Genomic DNA, 23,965 nt, shown 5'->3' with positions numbered 1-23,965 from the left:
ACCCATGGCCCCCTCTGCTCACAACTGCGTTCTTCTCCCTCCTCTCCCGTCCGGCCCCATCCCTGCCCCACTCCACGCCAGCCCTTCCCACTCTCTCTCACAGGCACCTGCCAAGAAGGCAGGAGAACTGAGCACAAGGCCCTCCCCAGACGTTCCCCCAACTCCACACCCGGAACGTGCTCTCCTCATGCCTGCTCATTTCAGTCTGGAAATCCCGCCTCCTTTAGGAAGTGTGCGTGGGCTGCTGTAAAGCAAGACTGGTCAAGGAATTCTTGGCCCTCCTTCAGAGGAGCTGGAGTTGCGAGTGACTTGAATCTGAGCCCACATTCAGGGGAAGAAGAGAGCCACATGTGATGAACAATGTCTGCTGTGACGGCTGGATGGCAAAATGGTGGCTCCTGTGTCCATCTTTAGCGTGCCTAACCCTCCTGACTCCAAGCACCCAGATGGACATTTTTGAGGTTCCCTACAGCCCTCAGATTCTGGGAGGGGTTATACAAGAGCAGATGACATTCTCTTCCATGCTAAGGTCACCTGCACCCTGATCTCTGCCTCCCCTGTGGACCTAAAGCCCCCAGGTCATTCTTAGGGCCCCATGATGCTGCTCATTTCTGAGAGGAGACAACCAGAAGGCAGATAACAGAGTCACACTCTCAACAGTCTTTGCTCATTCCAACTTGGGGCCAACTGTAAAGTCCCGTTTGGAAGGTCAAAGTTTTAACTTGCTGAGTGCTGATGAGCTAAATGTTGATTCCATCCTGGGGTGCACAATTAACAATGATGACAACAGTGCGTTCATGGGGCTCTTCTGTGTATCAAGTGCTTTATGCACTCTACCTTCCATTCTCCAACATAGAGCATGCATCCATTATTCCAGTGTTATACAGAAGGATGCTGCAGCCTCGCCATGTCCAAGGTCACAGCTAATAGATGATGACTCCGGAGTTCAAACCCAGGTCTGACTAGCACCAGAGCATCTCAGGATGTCCTGGGGAAGAGGACAGGATGTCCCGTTGCTCCAGAAGGTGAGAACTCTCAAGGACCACCATGATTCTCCCTACCCAAATGTCTGTCACCTCGTACCCTTGTCTGCCTCTCCTGTGGACTATGGCCCCTTGGACATGCAGGCAGACTCTCATCTCTGTATCCCCAGTCTCCAGCTGACACGTATGTTTTCTTAAATATTGAACTAAGATCAGTGAATGAAATTTTGGGGGAGCCAGACTTGGAACTAAAAATGAGTTGGGAATTTCTTGGGGTTAGAACAGCCCAACAACTGAAAGGACTACCTTGTGGGGGGTAGTGGGCTCCCCATCCCCAGAAGGATCCCAGCCACCTGAGGCTGACAATCTCCATCAGTGATACTGTGCAGGCAGAGTGTTGGCCTGGATGACCTTTCAACCATGAGATTCCTGGGAGGCAACCGTTCTTAGGAACTGCTGTTTACTGGGTAAAGGTGGAGGAAGGGAAAGGAGGAGAGAGGGAAGGGGTGAGTGAGAGATGCAGAGTGGGGATAAGAGGCCCCAGTGCTGTCCTTCCAGCAGGGCAGGCGCAGGGAGGGAGAGCAGATAAGATTGCAGCTGGAGAAACTTAAGCAGTCATGTCTCTGCTCATTAGGAGAGGTCATGGGATTGGGATGCACAATGTCCCCAACTCCAGGTGGTCCTGTCCCTCCTTTCCTCCAGGGAACACAAGCACAAACTGAGGGTATGAGGACAGGGTCCCGTGCCTCCCCGGGCACGTCCTATCCCCTCCCTGGGCCTCAGTTTCTATGCCTGTGGTCTCTTGGTCGCTTGCCAGCTCTGACTTGGCTCACACTCTCCTTGGGTGGCAGATGGAATTACTGGTCTCCGTTCTTCATTGCCCTGCAGCAGTGTGGTACAGCTGCAGCCCAGCCATGGCCTTGTGGCAGGTGGGGCATACATCCCCAGCTCCTGATCTGGAGCTTGGCCATGGCACTTGCTTTAGCTAATGAGATTTTAGCAAATGAAACACACATAGACACTTGAAATGTGCTTGCACAGCTGGGCCTTTCCATCACAAGAAGAATAAGCCTCAGGTAGCAGCACCTGATCCAAAGTGGATGTGAGAGACACGGAGAGACCAGGGCCCAAACAGCAGCTTGGAGTCCAGCCAGCCAAGTCCCGTCTAGAATACCCAAACCCCAGACACCAGGCAGACTCGCGAGAAACAGACACACCTTAAGACAGATGCGGAAGTCTGTTATGCGGCATTGTCATGGCAATTGCTGACTGATAATCTTTCCTGGATGCGTGGAAGGAATCCTGGTGCTGACGAGGGACTTTGAAAGATTGTCTCAGCCCTTCTTCTGCCAGTCGCCAAGCCTGCAGCTTATTGGAGGCCCAGGGAAGTTCCCTGTCTGTCTGCAGCCCAGGTGGGACAGCAGGGTGGGGACAGGCTGCTATGATGCTGGGGGTGTATTTGGGGCATGCTGGCACCTCCTCCAGGCTGGCTCTAGATGACCAAGGAAGGGTCTCCATAGAAGCATGCCTAAAACGGGCAGCCCCTCCTGTCCCACGTAGCTACAGAGATAGGGGTGGCAAGCACACTCGACCCCCTTATTCTAAAAACAGCTACCTTTACTGGGCTCAGCTGTGAAGAGCCATGTGGTTCTGGAGCTAGGCTGAGCCCCACTCATCATATGGTTCATGCTCTGAGGGCCCCAATTGCCCGTGTGACAGTCAGGGACAAGGGACCTGAGTCTGCTCACTTAGGACTTCATGGCTGATTACATACGGAAATGCAAGCAGCTTTTTAGGCAGCAGAGGACAGGCACATCCCGCTCAGAACTGCCAACGTATGCACAGCCCCTCCAGGCTCACCCCATTTCTCTGAGCAGTTCTGAGCAGCAGGATTGCAAGCAGTGGGGGATCTGGGGCTCAAGTATCCCAGTCCTGCTTCTTTCCAGCTGTGTGACCTTGAGTGAGCTACTCACCCTCGCTGAGCCTCAGCCACATCTCCATTAAAGTGCTGACAATAGTAGGAGATGATGCTTCACAGGGCTGCCGTGAGGATACGAGGCAAACTCGGCACATGGTGCCTGGCACAGATATACGTGCTTAGTAATAAACGCTAGCAATGCTATTAATAAGAGATCACTCTCATTAGACTTAGGACTTCATCTTCCTGAAAATGCATTCATTCCTTTATTTGGTCCTTCAAAGGCTTTCCATGTGCCAGGTGAGGCACAGAGAGGTTCTAATTTGACTCTAAGAGGGGCAGACCCACAGGTAGCTAACTGACTGCTGAGGGCGTACGGAGCAGGGAATAATGGAGTCTGACTGGGAGGCCCGGCAAGCCTTTCCACTGGGGAGAGTGAGCAGGATTTTGCCAGGAAGAGTCAGGGATGGGTGGGTCAGCGTGGCGATGTGAGACCCTCGGGGCTTGGTGAGTTCAGGGACTAGTGGCCCTCTGAGTGGGGGGCACCCTGAAAGCATGTGTTTAGGGGGAGGGGCCGGAGAGGTGGGTGACGGCACAGAAGAACGAGCAAGGCCAGACCAGGGCCTCGGATGCCACTGTGAGGAGCTTGGAGGATTCCACCCTACACATAGGCAACTAGGAAAGGTGCGGGGATGGTGGTGACATGGTCAGATTTTAGTTTTAAAAAGAGCCCCCCAGGACACAGGATGCGGTTGCAGTGGTCCAACGGAGAGATGTGGGGCCCTGAGTGGGGTGGTGACAGTGAGGAAGCAGAGGACCTTTCGGGAGAAGCCACTGTGAAGCATAGACTTGAGGACATATGTGTGCCTGGTCCTGACTCCACGCTCACCAGCTGCTCTGTGGCCTTGGGTAAATTCCCACCCTCTCTGGGCCTGCTTTCTTGTCTGCAAAGTGGAAACAGTACTGGTACCCACCTCAGAGGGTCACTGTGAGGATTAAATGGGTTAATATATGCAAACCCCTTAGAAAAATACCAGGTAATGGGTAAGTACCAGTAGGTGACAACTACCATTGCTGTCACTATTTTATTTATTTATTTATTTATTTATTTTCAAAAACTTATTTAAATCCAAGCTGGTTAATGCATAGTGTTTGTTGCTGTCACTTTAAGCAACACGGACAACCAGACCCAAGGCCAGGTGAAAGAGGCAGGAGGCAGGAGAGGGAGAGCTCTAGATGGTGAGCAGTTTGCCCACTTTGGCCTCTGGGTGGAAGGAGGGCAGTTCCACTGAATGAGGGAGGGCTCAGGGTGACCAGAGTGAGGAAGCTGTGGGATATCCAAAGGAGACATGGACGGTGGCTGGGTCTGGCGCCCAGGGATCTGAGCATGGCTGGGATGGCGGAGGGGGAGGGCTGCCCACCGGGGCACACGGCTAAGGGTGGTGGGCACAGACAGAAGCTGCAAGGAGGCTGAGAAGGCAAGGTCAGGGGATGCAGGGACGCCCAGGGGAAAGACCTGGCCAGAGGAGAACAGTGCCACAGATCACACCCGGGGAAGGAACAGCCCCTGAGGGCTCCTTCCAAGGTCCAGCCCAAAGCCTGCTCAGCACCACCACCCACCTTGTCCTGTGCATCCCCTGTCAAATGGGTGCCTGGCACGGCATACATCCCCTCTTCCCACCTACCGTGGGGCGGAGGTTTATTAAATATGACCAGGAAAGCAACACTTGGCCAAGCCTGCGAGTGATCAGGTGGCATGCCGGCCCCTGTGACCTCTCTGGGCCTCAGTCTCCCCACCAGTAACAACAGAAGGGGGCTAAGCTGGCCTCTTCCTGGGTCCCTTCCAGCCCCGAAGCCTCTCCCCCAAGCCTCTCCACTCCAGGTGGTCCGTGAGTCTGTCACTCTAGCATCCAGTCCTGGGGCCCCCATACCATAGACTCTGAGATCACACACATCTGAGATGCAACACTGGCTTACCCTCCAAGGGAATGACCCAGGAGAGGATGCCTGGGAGGTGCATTTGCCACGATTCTGCATTTGACCCTCACCCATCTCACTTCCTATCAGCCAAGATAGGAAGCAGCCACAAAGATGACTTCACCTAAGAACTTAGCACCAACACACTACCTCTGGGCCGCCCCGCACAGGCCGTCTGGCCCACCTCCATCTCCTGGGAGGCAGGCCTAGGCTAGGACACGTTATGGGAAGACGTCCCGAGGAGGCCAAGCCACTGTGCAGCCATTTTCACCAGCACTTCCGAGAGGGGACTCCCGAGAGGGGACTCTCATCTCCTGTAGACTGTTCAGTTCCTTCCTCCCACTTGGATCTGCTTCCCCACCTTTTGCCCTTGGGCGATGTGATTCTGGTCATGAGATGGGTCAAAGAAGCCATCTAGTAGGGGCTCAAAGGGAAGCCTGACTCATTCCGTGCCGGACGCTGACCCTGCCTGTGGCCACTTCCAGATTCTCTTTTCCTGCCCACCTCCCACAGAAACCACTGCCCCGGGCGATGCCCTCCCTGGGCCCTGAGTGTGAGGCCCAGATTGGGTCCCTGGGGATGAAATCTGAGCAGAATGGAGCAGAGAGGGAGCACTCCATTTCCCAGGTGGCCTCTTCCCCTCTACCTCCACTCCCTCCAGGACGACTTGTCAGATGTGAGAGCTGTAGGGTCCTAGCCCAATTTCCTCTTCGGGTCCGGCAACGCTACAGATGGGTAAACTAAGGCCCAGAGGAGTGAAGGGGCCTCACAACTCCGGGTAGATGGAGCTGCATGTCAGTCTCGGGATCTGGCCTCGGACCCTGTGCTAGCCTAAAACGCTGCTGCTCCCACCCCTCCTGAGGGTGAGGCCCAGGTCCAGACACTCCCAGGGCCCAGCTTCCAGGCAGCACTGCTGTCCTTTCCGGAAGATGGCTGTTCTCTCCTTGGCTGGGAGGCTAAGCAAAGGCCACTGGCTTTTCTCTGGAGACACCAATTTTTGTCCCTGCCTCCCTTTTCTTGTGGAAGGTGGAACCTGATGGAGTGGCGAAGTGGTTTCCAAACTGTGTTCCTCGGAACCTTTCAGGGACTCTCACAGCAGGGCTCCCCTGGGCCTCAGGAGCACAGACTCAGTGCCTTCAGGAAATTCTAAGCCCAAATGGCCTAGGGAGAGGAGTGCTGGACCGGGCTCTGAATGCCAGGCTCAGATCTTTCTATTCCCCCTAACTTTCTATTCTCCTCCCTGGAGGACCCCTAATTTCTCATCTGTGGGACAGGGATTAACCCTGCCTGACCTACCTTATGGGGTCGCTGCAGGGGTGACAGCTGCGGAGGCCCCTGGGCAGTGCAATGGGAAAGGTCACAAGGTTCAGGAATGTCCCTGAGCCTGGGGATTTAGGATGGGGAGTGGGAGACTGGCCACTGAGGCCAGGGCACTGCCTCCTCCTTCCCTCCCCGCTCCTTCCTCCCTTGGACACCCCAGAGGGACCGCAGCCATTACAGAGAAGGGACTTCAAGTCGACAAAGACAAATTGGCTTAATTGACCCAAATTAGCAGCAGGGAGGGCCCGGATGGCCCAGCTGCTGGTACATTTAATCACCGTCACTCTGTGTGGTCAGGGGCAGCCCCCTCCCCCAAGGCCATCAGGGTCACCTCTCCTGTGAATGGCTGCCTCTCTGGAGTCCTCTGTCAGCAGGAAGTAGGGTTGGGACTTTGAGGACAAAGACAGCCTTTGGCCAGAGGTCAGAGCACCCTGCAGGGCTGAGCCTGGCTTCAGGAGACAGCCTGGTCTGGATGCAGCAGCCCAGGGAGATGGGGGGCTCTCCCAAGCCCCTCTTTCTGAGTTCAATGGCTGCCCTTTGGAGTGACAGGGATGCCCTGGGGCCGCATGGCCAGTAGGCTGACTGTCATTCCTCCTCTGAGATGCTACCTGATTCCTGCACGTTAGAGGCTCAGGGAAGGGAGAGCGCTGGCCATGCCTCTGGACCAGCCTCTGTTCCTCTCTTCTTTTTCCACCGTATTCCTTAATGATGCTGGGGTCATGGTCAAGTTGGGGTCTCCTGCAAATCCCTAGAAGGTTGTGAGCCAGAGCCCTCCTTGGTCTCTGGTGACACTCTTCCCAGGACTCTGGTCAGCTGTCACTCCCCAAATCCTGTATCACGAGGAGGCAGTAAGGACACTCTGCCCCACTCCAACCTCTTTTGGGTTCTGCCTGCTCCCTGGTGAGGACTGTCCCTTCTCTGTTCCCAAAACAAACACTGTGAGGGACCCACTGTGAGCTGGGCCCGGGCTAAAGCTCCAGGTCAGGGGGACCCGTGACCTCATGGCCTCCCCCTCACAGCTCCCCATCTCCAGCCAGTTTTTCTACTTGGAATCTTTGGTCTGCCAGGGCTGTCTTTGCACCCACTGCCCCCTCCCCCAACCCTGGTGGAGGAGGCCGTGTGCAAAGGACTCTGACATCTGTGTCCTTCACAGCTGAATCCCGGGCCCCAGCTCAGCCCTGGCCACTCGAACTCCTGCCTGTCTGTCTGTCTGTCCAGGATGCGTCAACCCTTCTCTGACCTTCTCTGCACCCCCTACACAAGCCCTCCTCCCTCTGACCACATTCCTCTCTGCCATCTCCATAAATGAGCCACTGAGTTCAATCTGGGTACCCATATCACATCTCAGTGTGGGCCCCAGTGGGGGGGGGTCCATGCTGGGCTCACTGGGAGCAGAACATTCTCTCTCCTTTACACACACGCGCACACACACACACACACACACACACATATACACACACACACGCACTCCAACTTCTACATGGGCTGCTTAGCAAAAGTTTGCTGGAAAGCAGTTATTAGAACCTGGAAGCACTTCCAGTGCCTTCCTCCATAGAGTCAGTATTATCAATAGGACCTATATTTCCAGGCTAGCCCACCCAACAGATTTTGCCTATATTGCATTCATTAAATATTTTAAAAATTTTACTTTATTTTGAGAGAGAGAGAGAGCATGAGCAAGTGTGGAGGACAGGCAGAGAGAGAGAGGGAGAAGGAGAGAGAGAGAGAGAGAGAGAGAGAGTCCCAAGCAAGCTCCACGCTGTTGGCACAGAGCCCAGTGTGGGGCTCAAACTCACAAACTGTGAGATCATGACCTGAGCTGAAATCAAGAGTCGGATGCTTAGCTGACTGCACCACCCAGGACCCTCTCAATAAATATTTATTGGGCAGCTACTATGTGTGTAATGAAACTGAACAGCAGTTCTGAGAGTGTCACCTCGAGTTCTGGGTCATGAAGCAGAGGATCACACCAGAGAAAGAAAGAGGAGAGAGAAAACCAAAGAAAGTTTCTCTTCAAATCACTTACAAATAGACAGGTCCATTGTTAACACCTTTTCTAGCCTCCTCTTCCTTCCCAGGGACCCCAGTGTCTGGCCCCCAGGCCCTCCAAGTGTCCCCTCCCCAGAGGACCCCAGCCCCAGTCAATCAAGCTTGGCTGGATGTGACACCAGAGGCTGGAGGCCAGAGGCTGTGCTCCAGCAGTGGGGGATGGACGAGATGGCCCCGCATCTCTCCCAGCTGAGGGGGGCTGTCAGGAGTTCTGTGAGTCACCATTCCCCCAGCCCCTGGAAAGCCTGCACTTCTGGGCCAGGGCTGGCCCCAGCCTGGTCCCACAGGCTTGGGCTGGGCACAGGCTCACATCCCCCAAGTTGGTGGAAGGTGATTTCACATTTGTAACAATTACTCACTTAATTGGGTTCCAATTAAACCAGAGAGGAAGTGGAGGACTGTGTTTGTTTATTCTCCTCCTTCCAACTTCTGTGCATCACAGAGAGTGCAGGGAGGGTGACAAACGGGCCTCATCCCATCTGGAACAGTCCACCGCCTGTCAGGAATGGGCAGGGCTGTCCTGGGGCTGGCCCCACCTGCCGCCTTCCAAGTAGCTCTCAGGCCTGCATTTCTAACCGGAGGCTAGACTCATTCAAGGACCCTAGGGAGTGCCGGGGCCCAGGCAAGAGCCAAAGTCTTCTCATGGGCTTCACCCCACCAGGGAACTGAGTGTGATCCCAGGGAAGTGGGCGCAGAGAGGTGGAGGGACTGCCCCCAATCAGGCAGCACTAGCCAGACCCCCAAAGGCAGAGTGAACAGGCCCGCAGGGGTGGATTAAGTAGACCCAGAGCTCGCTGGCTGGGCTCCCTGGGGTGTCTCCAGGGCCGCCGTGGGGTGTAGGGGAGGGTGGGGGCAGGTGAGCCCTCAGGGGGACCCCTCTACTCTCCGTTTAACCAGTAGCTCTACTTTGTGTCATATATTAATGGTATCATATATAATTTGTTCATTCTATATAATATATAGTATATATTATAGATTATGTATTTCCCTGGACAGAAAAAAATGTGACTGATGGAATCCAATTCTGTCGCCTCTTAGGAAGGGAAACTGATGCCCAGAAGGGAGAAGAGACTTGTTCAAGTCCATGTCACCATTTTAGGACCTAGGATCAAGGACTCCTGCCCTGATCTCAGCCCCCCCATGACCAGAAGATGGGTGGGGGTAGGGGGCTTAGGGAGAGGTTATGGAGGGAAGAGTGGGGCAGGCCAGGGTCTCCTTGGAAGCACCTCCCTCCTACCCCTGTACTCTGCTCCCCAAGAGGAGCCCCTCTCTGGTCCCCCTTGGCGAGAGGTCATCACGGTGATGAGGGGCTGAGGCTGGGCTCATGTCCACGAGGCATGCTGCCCCGGCTGGCCCTCTGGCCAGATACCCTACCCCCAGGAAAACCAGGCCTATATCTGGGGGCTCTGATCATTGGAGCACCTCAAAGGAGTCAGACCTGCAGAAGGATACCTGTCCATTCGGTGTCTGGCACTCAGGAAGTATTTAGGAAAGCTTCGTAGAATGAAAGAAAGAATGAACGAATGCATGCATGCTTGACTGAGTCATGGAAATGGAGCCCAGTCTAGGAATCAGGGCCCGAGCTTCTAACGTGAGGTGCAAGAAATGAGGCCTACAAGGGAGCTGGCTGCAGAACGAGGAGAGTCAGCCCTTCCCAGAGAGAAGCCCCTGCCTGAAGGGGCAGGTGCAGTGGCTCCCGGGAAAGCCTCTGGTCTGATGAGAGGGGAGCACAGACTGAGGAGGAAGGCACAGCTCCACCCTGGACAAGTCCTCAGGCTGGTGGGGTGGGGGAGGGGGAAAGGAGAATGTCACTGTCCTTGTCCTGGGGAGCTGTCTGTCTGATGGGGGATGCACCTGACTTGGGCGGCCTCCTGCCTGAGGGAGGAGGGGCAAGGCAGGGTCTCCGAGGCAGTGCTGCCCCTTGCTGGGTCAAGGAGCAGAGGGCCCTGTGCCTGGGTGCTGGGCCTGAAGGAGCTGGGAGCTGCGGCCAGGCAGGAGAGCCATCCACATTCTGGTCAGGCAGCCACTCGCTGAGTTATTATTATTTCTTTTTTTTTTTGAGCTACTTAGAGCAATTTACAGAAATCATTTAGGGGCCGTTTAGGGAGAAGAGAAAAGATGAAGACTTTTAAAGGCAGGGCCCGGGGATGGTTTTATGCAGATCAGCTTTGCAGGGCTGCCAAGAAGGAGAGTCTGGATTCTGAGGGGTGTGGGGACGGGGAGGGGCCTGCAGGGTCCCGCTCTGACAAATCTCCCGAGGCTGGGGTCCAGAGGCAGCAGCCAGGGACCCAGGAAAGATATGGGTGGGGAGTACATGGTGGGCGAAGAGATGAGGCCCATGAAGAGAGAAGCCAGCACCAGTAGATGAGCCAGTCGCTCTGTACCTTGGTTTCCCCTTCTGTAACTGGGTCACCTGCATGGGTGAGTTGATGGCTCTGGGACCAAGCTGAATGAGTGTGACTCTTCCTCTATGATATTGGGGCCAGAGGAGGGCCCTTTGGACCTNAGGAAGAAATGACTTCCTTCTGATCTCTGTCACCCATTTAACTCCTAGATCTCTCTCCCCAGTGGTTCCCCAGGGAGAAAGGTGGGAGGGGGGAAAAGGAGCAACCTTTTTACTCTTCTATTCCGCAAATATGTACTATTTTCCCTGTGCCCGGCCCCAAGACAGGAGCTGGGAATACAGCAGTGACCAAAACAGATGTGGCTCCTGTGGTCAGGAGCTTCTATTCCAAGGGCGTGTCAGTCTATGAACAAGCAGACACATGACCTGTTGGGTGAAGGAAACAGTGGGGGGCAGCAGGAGGTATGAGCGGGGCTAGTCTGGACAGGGGATGGCCAGGAGGGCCACTCTGGTAACATGCATTTGAGTGGAGGCCTGAAGGGCGTGGGGGCGTGAGTCATCCTTATGTTGGGGGGAGGGAAAGGCCAGATGGGCAGCAGCAAGGGCCAAGTCCCTGAGGCTCGGTGCCTGGTATGTCTGAGGGCAGCAGAGGACAGTGTGGCGGGGCCCGGGCGGCTGAGAAGGAAGATCCAGTCAGAGAGGTATTGTCGGGAAAAGTGACATGATGCCAGCCTTGTCAGCCACCGTAAGGACTTTGGCCTTCACTCTCAGTGAGGTGGAGGCTTCTGAGCAGGAGGGGGACTTGATGTGACGCGTGTTTACAGGATCTCCGGGTCGAGCGGGAAGGAAAGTGGCCTCTGGGAGGCGGCTGGGAGCCAGGCGCCCTGCATGGGTGGGTCTCCACGGCCGGCATGAATCTCCCCGGGCCGGGGTGGAGTTGAGTTGACTCTACATGAGCAGGGAATCTCCAAGGACTGCGGAAAGGACAGTGGCCCAGCTCACCAGTCCCAGGGGGCTGGCTCCAGGGACCCCCGGAAGAACCCTCCCAGGAGAGAGCTTGGCTGGGTCCTTTGGGAGCATCTCACCCGCACTGCCCAGGAGGGCAGCTACTAAGCCGCTGAAATGGGGCTGGCTGGAATCGCCCTGTGCTTCTTTAACAGTTAAACACAGGGGCTCTTGAAGATTTAATTAAAAAAAAAAAAAAAAAAAAAAACAATGTAAAATAATTCCTTACCAATTTTTGTGCCAATTACATGTTGAAATAACCTTTTGAATATATTGGTTATAGTACGCTAAAATTCATTTCGCCTGTTTCTTTCTACTTTTTTCTCGCGCGATTGCTAGGACAATGTAACTTCCATAGGTGGTGTATTTCCATTGGGCAGCACTGGTCCAGTATAGCAGCCCTGATTTCAGGGACCAGGAAAATGAACTCCAGAGGGGAGAAGGCTGTGTCTGAGGCGGGTGGTTGTCTGAGAAAGCCCAGGGGCAGAGGAAGATTTGGTGGGAGGCTGCTGGCAAGACAGGGGCCCTGTGGGCAGACTGGGTCATTTGAGAGGACTCCCAGGGGCTCACAGTGAATAAGAAATGGTTACAGTGACCGGTACTGAGTTCTGACTGTGCCAGCAGGGTGCATAACCTCGGTTACCCTGCCCCCAACACCCCTATGGGATGGGTTTGCCTTTCTTCCTATTGTCTGCAGATGAGGAATCTGAGCCCGAGGAGGAAGAGGAGGCAGCTCTGGGACCAGGGTCTCCACGCATCTTGGGCTGCATGCATCAGAGCAAGTGTTTCGGGAACCTCCCTGGCTCACGTCTCTAACCCTAGCCCCGATTTCTGGCAACGGGGCAGACCTGCCGAGAATGCAGTGCAAATATCAGGAAGCCGCGGCCTCCTCACCAGCCCAGGAAGACCCAGGCCACGCCGCGGGGCCAGCTGCGGGACCCAGGAATGCCTCCTCTGCCCCAGGCTGGAGAGGCACTGGGAATGGGGGCCAAAGCCCAAAGCCCGCGGTGGCTTTCCTGGGAAGGGAAAGAAAGAGGAATGGAGGGAGGGAAAGGGGCCGGCTGCTGGCCATTGCTGTGTTTCAGACAGGCAGCATGTTGCTAGGAGGCATCAAGGGTAAGAAAAATAAGACCCCAAACAAAACAAAATGAAAAAACCCAACAGCAGAAAACAGATCTCCGGGAAGTCTTTGGCACTGTCTTAACCGTGCTTGCCAGCAGAGAGGCCTGCCTCCAGGCAAGAGGGGAGAAACCAGCAGAGCCTGCCACCCTTACTGAGCCCTCCAGCAGGCCCACGGCTTCTGTTCTGGGCACGTCCGCCCTTGCACCCTTGCAGCAGCCCAGCCCAAGAGAAATGAGGCTATTACTCCCATTCTGTAGATGGGGAAGCAAAGGCTTGTGGAGACAGGCAGGCAAAGTACTTCTGGGTCATCCAGGTGCATTGCGGCAGGGCTGAGATGCCAACCTACATTTGCATGACTTGATAACTCATCCCCATTCTCTGACCTGACATGACTTCTGAGAGTTCTCTGGAGCCAAACGCTGGCAGGGACCCCTGGGATCTGACCCCTTGGCCCTGGCTGCCAGTGGAGGTGGGGAACGAACGAGGAGGGAGGCTGTGCATCTGTTGAAAATAGTGAGGATGAAGAAGGGCGGAAATGGTGGGGGAAAGGGAGAGAAGCAAACCATGAGAGACTCTTGAATGCTGACAAAAACTGAGGACTGATGGATGTGGGGGGAGGGGGGATGGGCATGGAGGAGGACACTTGTGGGGATGAGCACTGAGTGTTATGTGGAAACTAATTTGACAATAAACTATTAAAAAAAAAAAAGAAAAAAAAGAAAATAGTGAGGATGATCTTGCCTCTCGCCTCCTACCCAGGCATTTTCCCCAGGGCTCCGGACACTCCTGGACCCCCAGGGGGTCATAAATGGCTGTGGGCCAAAGTCCCCTTTGCTCCCTGGGCCTTGGCTGCTAAAATAATCAAGAGAGCTCCAAACACAGCCTTATGCTGCAGGCTCTGCACTTCACATTTGCCATCAGGTCTCACAGAGGTGGGAACCAAGGCATAGAAAGAAGTCAGGCCACGGAAGAGGGGCAGAGCCGGCACTCAGATCTTTCTGGTTCTAAAGCTGGGGCTCTTGGCCACACGGTGGTACCTCTTATGACAGCTAAGGACACTCACCGTCTATCCCCAGAGCCCTCACTCAACAGCATTCTTCAGCATTGCTCCAATCTGTAGGCTTCCCCCAACCAAGTCATTGCTGAGAACCCTACTTTGATCTTGTCACTCCCTCACTCCAGAATAATCAATAGCTCCCCAACACTCAATGGAACATAGGGCCGAAGCTCTGAAAGGTCTCTAAGGATCTTCCAGGTAAAGAATTACCAAGCATACACCCTGCAGTTAGCCTGCCTGTTCTGCTACTCCTTCCCAGGCAGCCTTGGCTCTCCCTCACTGGACTCAATTGTAGTCCAGCAATCATTTTTGCTCTGTGTTTCTGTCTTCCCTAGGGCACCAGACACATGGTAGATGCTGACTGGTTAGTCTTCAGAGGCAGAATTCTCAAACCTTGTTAAGGCCTCCTGACGGGGCACTTCCTCCGTGAAGCCTCCCCTGATCTCTTGAATAGTTATGAGATTTCCCCCCTCCACAACACTCTTTATCCCTCCTGACAACCTGCGACTGCATTTTATCACAGTCTGCATAGAGCAGACATGCTTCATCCGCTCAGCACCCCTTTAGAAGCCCCTCCCGGGACAGGCACCGTATTTTCTTCCTTTTTACATTTAACAAGGTGCCCGGCATGTACTAGTAATAGCAATAACAGTGACAACGACAACCATCATTTGGGGGCACTTAGTATGTGCAGACACTATTTTTTTTTTTATGTTTATTTATTTTAAGAGAGAGAGCATGTGCGTGTGAACAGGGGAGGGGTAGAGAGAGAGGGAGACAGAGAATCCCAAGCAGGTTTCGTGCTGTCAGCACAGAGCCCAAAGCAGGCCTCAGTCTCACGAACCATGAGATCATGACCTGAGCCAAAATCAAGAGTTGGATGCTTAATCGACTGAGCCACCCAGGCATTCCAAAGACACTATTGGTTTTTGTTTTTTTTAATGTTTATTTATTTTTGAGAGAGAGAGCAAGGGAGGGGCAGAGCAAGAGAGGGAGACACAGTGTAAGAAGCAGGCTCCAGGCTTTGAGCTGTCAGCACAGAGCCTGACCTGGGGCTTGAATTCATGAACCATGAGATCATGACCTGAGCTGAAGTCGGACGCCCAACTGACTGAGCCACCCAGGCGCCCCAGAGGCACTATCCTTAATATCTGGCATGAAACAATGACTCATGTATTGAATCATAACAACCCTACAAGTTGGGTACTTTTCTAATCATTTGCAGATGAGGAAACTGAGGCACAAAGTGGTTCAGTGACCTGCCCGAAATCACACAGGAAGTGACGACGCCAGGCAGGTTGGTTTTAGAGTGAAGTGCAGGGAAAAAGTGAGGGTAGAGGAGGAGAGCAGTGGGCATCGGGACTAAAACAAAATGGAACAAGGTCTACTCCTGGCTCCCAGGGAACAATTCCTGGCACCCAGCACCGGGGAGTGGCACATAGTAGGTCCTCAGTTAACGGAGGTGGCTACTGATGTAGTTAGATAATTCAGTGGCTGCTCTGACACAGGCCTGTGGCCCATGGGGGCTGCGCTGGGGGAGGGTGGCAGCCTCTGCACTATGCCAGTCCCCCCCTCCCCCGCTTCTCATCCCACCCCCTCCCCCAGCTCCTGCCTCCTCCCTCCTGCATTTCAGACCTCTCATGCATGGGGCAGGCGGCTGGCAGTGTTTCTCCTGCCGAGAACAGCCACAGAAAATTGAGATCATTTCTCTGCTGTGTTGGCAGCTGAAAAATGGTAATTTTTCCTATTTTCAATCCAAGAGTTCTTTCCTATTGGACAAAGGCCCCATACCACTTTTCTCTCCCCAGGAGGGGCAAGGCCGGGGAGAGTGTGGTCCCCCAACACCCACCCCAGGCAGGTCACCTCCCTGTTCAAGAGGCATGCGTGCGCTGCAGTGGTCAGGTTGGTGACAGGGGGGCTGGTGGTGGAAGGGAGGGACCACCAACCCAGCGCTCGCAGACATGAAACCGCAACAGGCAGAGAGGTCAAAGCAACAGGTAATCTGGAGTCACTGCAGGGCACTCAGGGAACCAGGGAAATTGGGTATTGCTTTCCCGGAACGCAGAGCCGGCACACATCCTGGCTGCCACCCATCCCAAATCAGAGGGGTGTATAAGATCGCTGTCCAAGCAAATGCTTATAATCCCCTTGACCCCTGGAGTAAGTTTTTTTGTAAGGGGGGGGAGATAATTAGTTTAAAAAATCAGAATCTGTTAAATAAACTGCAGCTAGCATAGCATCCCAAATGCCCCAGCTGAGATGAAGATACTGGCATCTGGCGTCCATCAGGGAGGCCATGGTGGGGGGTTGAGCAAGAAGAGGTGGCAGAAACAGTTCAAGAGGTCCAAGCCCATCGGAAGAGGCCTGGACAACCACACAGCTCCTCTGCCGGGCAGGTCTGGAAAATCAGCTTTGCCAATCCTTGGATCGTCTCTGCCGCAGCCTGCCCTCTCCACACCCTGGTCCTGCCCACGATGGGGTGGCTGTGAGGTCACAGCCAGGACTGTGAGGATCAATGGGCTAAAGGGAGCAGACAGAGGTCCCTCCCTACGGCACTGGTGGGAGGGCAGTCCCTGACCCCACAGGTTCTGGAGCTCTGCAAGCCTGCAGCCCAGGTCACCCCTGCTCCAAAACCTGCTATGGCTCCCCACTTCACTGAGCCGACAAGTCAGTGTTCTTAGAGCCACCCATCTGCCCCAGCTGTCCTCATCCCTCATTGTTGTCCAGCCCAGTCTCACATCCTTGCTGAGTCTGAATGGTCAAGCCCATGCCTGTCCAAGGGGCTGCCCTCTGTGCTACTCCCATGCTCACTTTGTTTGCTTTCTTACTGCCTTCAGGTGTGCCTAATGACACTTTATCAAGTGAGCATTCATTTTATACCACACAACCCCTCCCCCCCCCACACACACGAATTTCCAATGCTCCTTACCCTACCTTTCTTATTTTCCTTAGCCCCTGAGCCTTCTAACATATTATGTAATTCACTTATTTAATACTGTATATTTATTACTTGCTGTCTGCTTGCCTCACCACTTTCCACAAGAATACAGGCTCCGGGAATGCAGGGATTTTTGTTAAATTCATGGATTAAGACAAGTACCTAGAACAGCACCTGGCCCACAATAAGCACCAACTGAATACTCACTGAGTGACCGGGAAGGTGCCTATGTCTACAAGTATGCGCACAAGGGTACATTCAATGACTCAGCTGACAAGTCATCAAACACCTATTTTATTCCAGTCATCCCAGGAGACCCTGGGAATACAGCGGCTGGGAAGAGGCCACACACTTTCCAGGTCCACTCATGCTTATAGTCAGCAGGGAGGCCACACAGAGCAGTTACGTGCAGGGCAAACTGTCATGAGTTGCAAAAGGCAGTGGGTCTTTGTCCACTTGAGAATCAGGGTGGGCTTCCAAGAGGAAGTGTGGTTACATTCTGGCCTGAAGGCTGAGTAGCAAGGGTGTTCTGGTCAGAGGAAATAGCACGTACAGAGGCTCTGGCATGGAAAAGAGCACCATTCGTTCAAGGGACTGAAAGAAGTCTAGAGAGCAAGGGGGAGAGGAGCTCTCGCAATGAGGGGCCCTGCATGTCTGTCTGTCCATGTCTGTGCTTATTCCCGGTATGTGAGAGATAGAGAGGTACAGCAAAGAAGACTTCCCTATTCAGGGTTAGAAAATGTGATCTCAAGAGCTGGTGTGGTGAGGGCTCTGTTGAGCCTCAGTTTTGCTATCTGTAAAATGGGGATCACAGATGATGCCTTCACGCAGCGGCTGCTGTGGAACACAAATGAACTTGTGGATCTGAACTCCAAAGAACTGCTTGATTTCTCAAGCATGTCTGGGTGTGCCCATGACTGTGTGGGTGCCCACTCGAGTGTGCGTCTGTGCCACGAGCTCCCAGTGACACTGCTCTCCTGCCGTGACAAGCCTGCTGTATCATCTGTACCAATCCACCAAAAACACACTTGCTTCTGGCCCACAGCCAGGCTCTCCAACAGCCCTGGGGGCGGTGGGGAGTGGAGGAGGAGGTCTGCGAGGTGGCCATCTTGTCTTTCACAATCAGACCCTCACCGTGCAAGGGGACAGAGGCCATCTCTGAGGGTCGGGGCTCAGATTGGGCATGAGATCATGTACCCTTTGTCATACTGGGGCCTCCCAGGGGGTAGAAACCATTCTTCCACTTCCCCTTTTCTCCCTCAGAAAAGCAGGGAGGTTGTCACTCAGTGTGACTGTGACTCATTCTGTTTAAGGGGCCTCTGGGGCCATATCCCTGAGCAAGGGTTCAGGGTTCAAGGTGTCCTGGCTGCCAGGTGCCTGCTCTATAGGGTTTGACGTCCTGGATTCTTCAATAAAGATGTCTGTGAAAACTTCAACTATTTTGAGTGTCGTCCTGTTTATCCAGCTGACCCTGGGCAGATCATGCCCCCAGCTCTGAGGGCCCCGAGGTAAGGGCTGAGGAAACGGAGACCGGCTGCTGAACTCCACCAGCAAGCATGGCACCTGCCTCCAGTGTGGACCGAACAGGAAAAGTCACTCAAGAGAAGAGAGTAAAGGGTTGCCCATGCTCACAGGACAAGTAGGTGTGGGCGACAATGTAGGGAGAGAATGCAGGAAGGATTCAATTTTGATAAAAAGCAGAACTTTCCACAGGCAGATAATTTAGGCAAAAAGGGATTCCTTCAGTTACCTTTCCCACCTTTTTCTGCACCGAATTATTCATTCTTGCATTCATTGTCTCTTGCAAAAAAGCACTGAGTAATCCAGGGACCGCTCCCTCCTGCCTGGTTGTCCCACAGGGCCTGGGGTGGAGGTGGGGGGGGTGCAGGGGGGGAGCGGCTGAAAGGGGCAAACGGGACTGAAGAAGGGAGGAAGGGACTTCTGGCCTCTCTGCCTGTGTCCCCAGAGGGGCCTGTGCCCTGCTACTGCACTGGCCTCCCCTGGCCGGCTGTTTGCCTCCCAGCGACAACGGGTGTAGTAGCTCGCTGAGTGTTGGTGCCCCTCCATACGCTACCCCATCCTTGGGGATGGCTGGTCTGTGGCAGGGCTGCCCGAATTGATGGTAAGGAGGCCCCCTCATCATGTAAAAAGACAGAGTAGGAAAACAGAAACAGTGAAATTCATTTTCTTAAAAAAAAAAAAAACACCACAACCGGTTCATTAATCTCTTATTAAAATTCTATGTTGAGTACGGAAGAAGTAAGGAGGACTCTGGGGAGGGAACGGGGAGAAGGAAGCCGATCCTCTTGTTAGCATCTAATGTGGGCATCCGTGGAGGGAGGCGCCGCACGGAGCAGAGAAACATTAAAAGGCGTAACAGCAGGCTTGTCCATCACAACAAGAGACGTGGAAGGGGGCCTGGGGGACACTGTCCCTTCACTGACAGAGAGGGAAAAAAAACTCAGAGAGGGAGATGGTTTTACTGTGGTTGCACAGCAAGTGGATGACAAAGTCGGGATCAGAACCCCCATCTCCCGTCTCCTAGGGAACTCTGATTTCAAACCACCTTGAATTTCAGAGCCTGGGCCTTTTTCTCATCTCCTCAACGGGGCTCATGAAGGAGAGCTGAAGATCTAGTCTGGAACCCCTCCACGTTCTCCTGTAGAGCTCGGCGAGGCCTACGAATGCCACTGGTGACTGGCTGTCTTGACTGGCTGGGACTCGAGGCTGGCTTGAGGCCGGAAGCACATCTTTGGACAAAGCCGGGAGACAGGGATAACAGAGGTGGTGGGATCCATGCCAAGTGGCCTGGAGCAGACCGCCACTCCAGGAACTCCCTGTGGGCTCTGGTGCTCGTTCTGATTCCAGAACAAACTGGCAGGGTGACCTTGGCCAGTCCCCTTCCCTCTCTGAGTGTCCATTTCCTCATCTGCGTGAGGGCTGCTGTGGTGACTCTGTGGTCCCTTTCAGTTGCATCATTGGGGATGGACAGCACCATGTATAGGGCATCAAGGCTAGCCCTTCCTCCCCGCCACATGCCCCCCTGCTCCAGGACCCCAGTGGCTGGAGTTAGTGCCTTTAAGGGTCGCGGTTTCTGTGGCCTCATTGAGCACTCACTGCCAATCTCAGGCCTGGGGTCCAATAGTTCCAGCCAGGCTGCCCCAGTGAGGGCCTAAGAGATACCCAGGCCCTCCCCTTGTGTTCCAACGTGGCCTTACCTACTACAGCCAAGCACTGGGTTATCCTGAGGATTCTAATAAAGCTCATTTTCTGCCACCAAGTTTATAACACATCCCCACCTACTGGTCTTAAACATAACAAGGCTGCGTTGTGGCGTAGGGCTCCATGTGGCCAGGACGAAGATGGGTGTGTGTGTTGGGGGGTGAGGGGGAGCCTCATTCCTCACTCCAGGGGTCAGTGCTGACCCTCTTCTGTTGTGTCTCTCGTGTATCTCCAAAGGAGCCCAGAGCTTGGGTCATCGGTGGGGTGGGGGAGGGTGTGGCCCCAACCTACCAGGGAGGCTCAAGGTTGCCAGGCTGATGACCCAAAGGCAAGGATGCAGGCATCTGAGGTTATATAGTCAGAGCGTCAGGGGACACTACACTACATTCATATTCTATGGAGCGCTGTTATAACATGTCACTCCAGAGATGTGTATCCCATACATGCCCCTCAAGAGGCTGTGGGCATGGCCCTGCCCCATTCCTTTGCTCTCTTCCTGGTGTCTCTGCCTATCTCCTCCCTGCCCTGGCTTCTGCCCCACACTCCAGAGCTCCCTTTTCTTTTTCTTTTTAAAGTTTATTTATTTATTTTGAGAAAGAGAGAAAGCACAAGTTGGGGAGGAACAGAGAGAAACAGAGGGGGAGAGAGAGAGAGAGAGAGAGAGAGAGAATCCTAAGGAGGCTGCCTATACTATCAGGGAAGAGCCAGATATGGGGCCCGAACTCACAAACCTTGAGATCATGACCTGAGCTGAAGTCGGATGCTTAACAAACTGAGCCACCCAGGAGCCCCTAGAGCTCCCTTTTCAATTGCCACTGGGAGAGCGCCTCAATACAGGGTTGTCTTCCCACCCCGTTCATTTCTTCTGAGCACCTACTATGTATCAAGCACTGGAGAATGGGGCAAAAATGAAGAGCAATGGCACCTGGGCTAAACGCAAGGACGTGGGGACAAGGAGCATTAATAGGCTCATGCACACCCTTCACACACTCACACTGTGGCCCACGAAGAGTGCTGGAAAGGCACCACAAAGAGTCAAGGCCGCACTGGAAAGAGCAATTGTTTCTGTTACAGGGTGGGGGCTGCTAGTGGGAAGCCAAGGGGTAACAGAGGCAGACTTCCTGGACGAGATGAGGTTTGGCTTGGGTTCTGATGGCTAGATAAGGATTTCTGGAGGCTGGTATTCCAGAGGTAGGGGCTGGGGGGTGCAAAGCAGAGAGGCAGGAAGTACCACAGAGGCAAAGATGCAGATCCAGACAAGATCATGTGGGGCCTTTAATACCGGGGGCCAAAGAGTATAACCTTGATCCTATAGGCATCGAGGAGCCAGTGCAGGTTACTGAGTAAGAGGTTGACATTATCATCTCTACAACAGATTTAACCAGCACCCTGCCCCCCTAAACTCCCATTCAAACTAAAAATGGAGCAGAAAGCCTCCCCAAAGACCAGATGCAGGAAAGTGGCCTTCTCTGATATTCTCTGGCAGAAGCCTTGAGACTAAGCCCCCACAGCCTGAGCTGGGCCCTAGAAAGGTAGCGGGGTTCTGTTCACACCTGGTATCTGTCCCCATGGTCCTGGCAGAATGTGAGGGGGCAGGGACGGGAGGGACTGCTTCCGCAAGCTGGGGAACATGAACGAGACAGCCCAAGGTCACCCTGCCGGATGGCGCCAGAGTCAGACAGAAACCCAGGCTATCTGGCTCCCAGTCTGGCTGTGTGGTCAGAAGCCTGTGGCCTCAGTAGCCTGCCAGGCACCAAAAACTGCAAGTCCCTCCCCTATCTCAGCATCTTCGAAGAGCCCAGATTCCTTCCCAACCAAGAGTTAGTTTGAAGTGGGGCTAAATTCATGCACCCTTTTCTTGATAGAGGGATGGTCTCGGTGGGTAATGGGGTCTTCTTGAAGGTGGAGGAACTGCTGTGATTCTGGCCTTATCCATCTCTGGGGTGGGGAGTTCCCCAAGCTTTGAGCACCTGCTGGCACCCTTCCCTGCAGATGGGGAGATGAAGGCATGGCAATGGGAACTCCGGGAAGGGGCTCAGAAAGGGAGCCACATGACCAGGAAGGGAAAACACCTACTCAGTGGGAGATCCCCATCCCACCTCTGCAAAGAGCTTCTTCCTGATTGCCAGTCAGCCAGGGGTCCTGTGTATACTGGCATCATGCTAAGCACTGGCTGTGTGGGGGGACAGAGGAGAATAAACCCCATGGTTCTGCTTCCACCACTTCAGGACTAACAGGGTGCAGAAAAGACAGGGACATCCGAGGAGAAAACACTGCTACCCCTGACTGCTACCCCTCCGGAGAAGCAGGGCCAGGATGCCAAAGCCCCACTGGGACTGGATCTTTGGAAGCAGGCAGAATTCTGACAGGTGAAGGAGGAGAAAGGATCTTTAATACCAGGCTGAGGGGTCAGGAAGCTGGACAGTGGGAACCTAATAAGAACGGCTGAGCTGCCCCCAGGTGGGGACATGGCTGGGTTTTAGAAAGGGGACAAGACACAAGACCCAGGAGGCGGCAGAACCACGCCTAGACTCGGGCCCCAGCTCCGTTTCCTCCTGCTAGGCACCCAGACTCCCCGCACAGGCGCAGCCCCTGTTCTTCTAGTGCGCAGACCGGCAGAGCCCCCTCCCCACCCCCTCCTCGCCCTCAGTCTTGCACACGGAGCCGAGATTTCGGCTTTCCGGCTGCATTCCCCCGGTCCCCACCCCCTCCCGCTGCCCTGCCCATTCTTCTGATAAAGAACTAAGGTTGGCTGGGTCTGGTGAACTGAACTCAAACCGGCTCCCACCCGGAGTCAACCCCCGGCAGAGAAGAACCAATCTACCCTAGAGGGAGGTCGGCCTTATTTCCCACCCACTCCTAACCCCAGGACCCTGGATTCCCGGAGCACATTCCTTCCCTTATTCTTTCAACCTTGAGCACGCGCCTTGGTCAGGGTGAGAGAGGCAGCTGGCCAGAGGCCCTGGGCGCGCTCAAGGAGGGTTCGGGCCGGCTCCTCTGGATGGGGCAAATGTGGACAAACGTCGGGCACGACATATCGAGGTTCTTCCATCAACGCGGAGAGCCCACTGCCCTCTCCATCTAAGTCCCCCTCCAGCCTGTCCAGGCTCACCCCTCAGCGTGGGACGACAAAGCCCTCCCCACCCCCGGTGGGGGAAATGTGTCCCAGGTCTGCTGGTTTCGTGTTGGGAGGGAGCCGGGGGCCTCTCTTCTCCATTCTCCTCCTCCGCCCCAGCTTTCTCCCTCCCCACTCGGTCAGCGCCCCTCGCCTCCTGGAGCCCCTCCAGCTTGCGGAAGGCCCGCTGCAGCCTTCTCCGGTCGGCTCGGAGTTCCCACTCTGGGGGACTGTTCAGAGACCCTCTGTCCCTTACTCGTGTCCGTGCTGTCCCACTGCCAAAGCGCGCCAACCCCCGCCCCTCGCTCTCCCACCCCCTTTACCGCGGAGCCCGGGGTGAGCCTAGGGAGCAGACGCAACAGATTGCAGAACGCGAGAGCGCNCGGGGGTGAAAGTGGAAGGAGGGGCGGCCCGGATGCGATCTAGCGGATCCCTTGGATCCCCATAGATTTCCGTGGGCGGACACGCCCCCAGACTCTAGGGTTTGGACCCTTCTTTCTAACCAGGAAAGGACTGGAATCNGGGCTCGCCTTTCACCAGTCTCCTCTGTGCCCCCTCCAGCGGCGCCCGCCGCATCTTCACTTCCCAGTCCGCGCCGCGACACTTACCGTGGGCGAGCAGCGCCGAGAGGCAGAGCAGGGCGGCGCCGCCGCGGCCCGACATCCTTGGGGCCATGGCCGAGGCGGGAGCGGGAAGGGGCCGAGGGGGCAACAGTCCTCGGCGACTTGGCTCCAGGCTGGGCTTGATCACATCCAACTCAGGGTGGCCGTGGCGCCCGAATGTCTCTGCTGAAGCTCTAGGGGCCAGGGAGTGCAATTCGGGGACACTTTGAGGGGAGGGGGCGTCCCAGGCGCCGCCGGCTACACCCTCGGAGCTGGTAGGGGCGCAGCTCCGGGCAGGAGGAGCCTCCACCTC

At 54.8% G+C, this 23,965-nt stretch overlaps 1 protein-coding gene across 1 annotated transcript in view; it reads right to left on the bottom strand.

Annotated features, from left to right (window-relative positions):
• Positions 1-23,725, bottom strand: part of TMEM132E (transmembrane protein 132E) — a 51,753-nt gene extending 28,028 nt beyond the window's left edge. The window contains exon 1 of the mRNA XM_077749866.1: positions 23,659-23,725. Coding sequence (XP_077605992.1) covers positions 23,659-23,725 — 67 coding nt within the window. The remainder of the gene's footprint in view (positions 1-23,658) is intronic.
• Between the last annotated feature and the right edge of the window lie 240 nt (positions 23,726-23,965).

The sequence above is a fragment of the Crocuta crocuta genome, unplaced genomic scaffold (genome assembly GCF_008692635.1).
Source record: "Crocuta crocuta isolate KB4526 unplaced genomic scaffold, BGI_CrCroc_1.0 scaffold149, whole genome shotgun sequence".
Classification (NCBI taxonomy): Eukaryota; Metazoa; Chordata; class Mammalia; order Carnivora; family Hyaenidae; genus Crocuta; species Crocuta crocuta.
The sequence above is the reverse complement of the archived record's forward strand: the minus strand, read 5'-3'. Positions and strand labels throughout refer to the sequence as shown.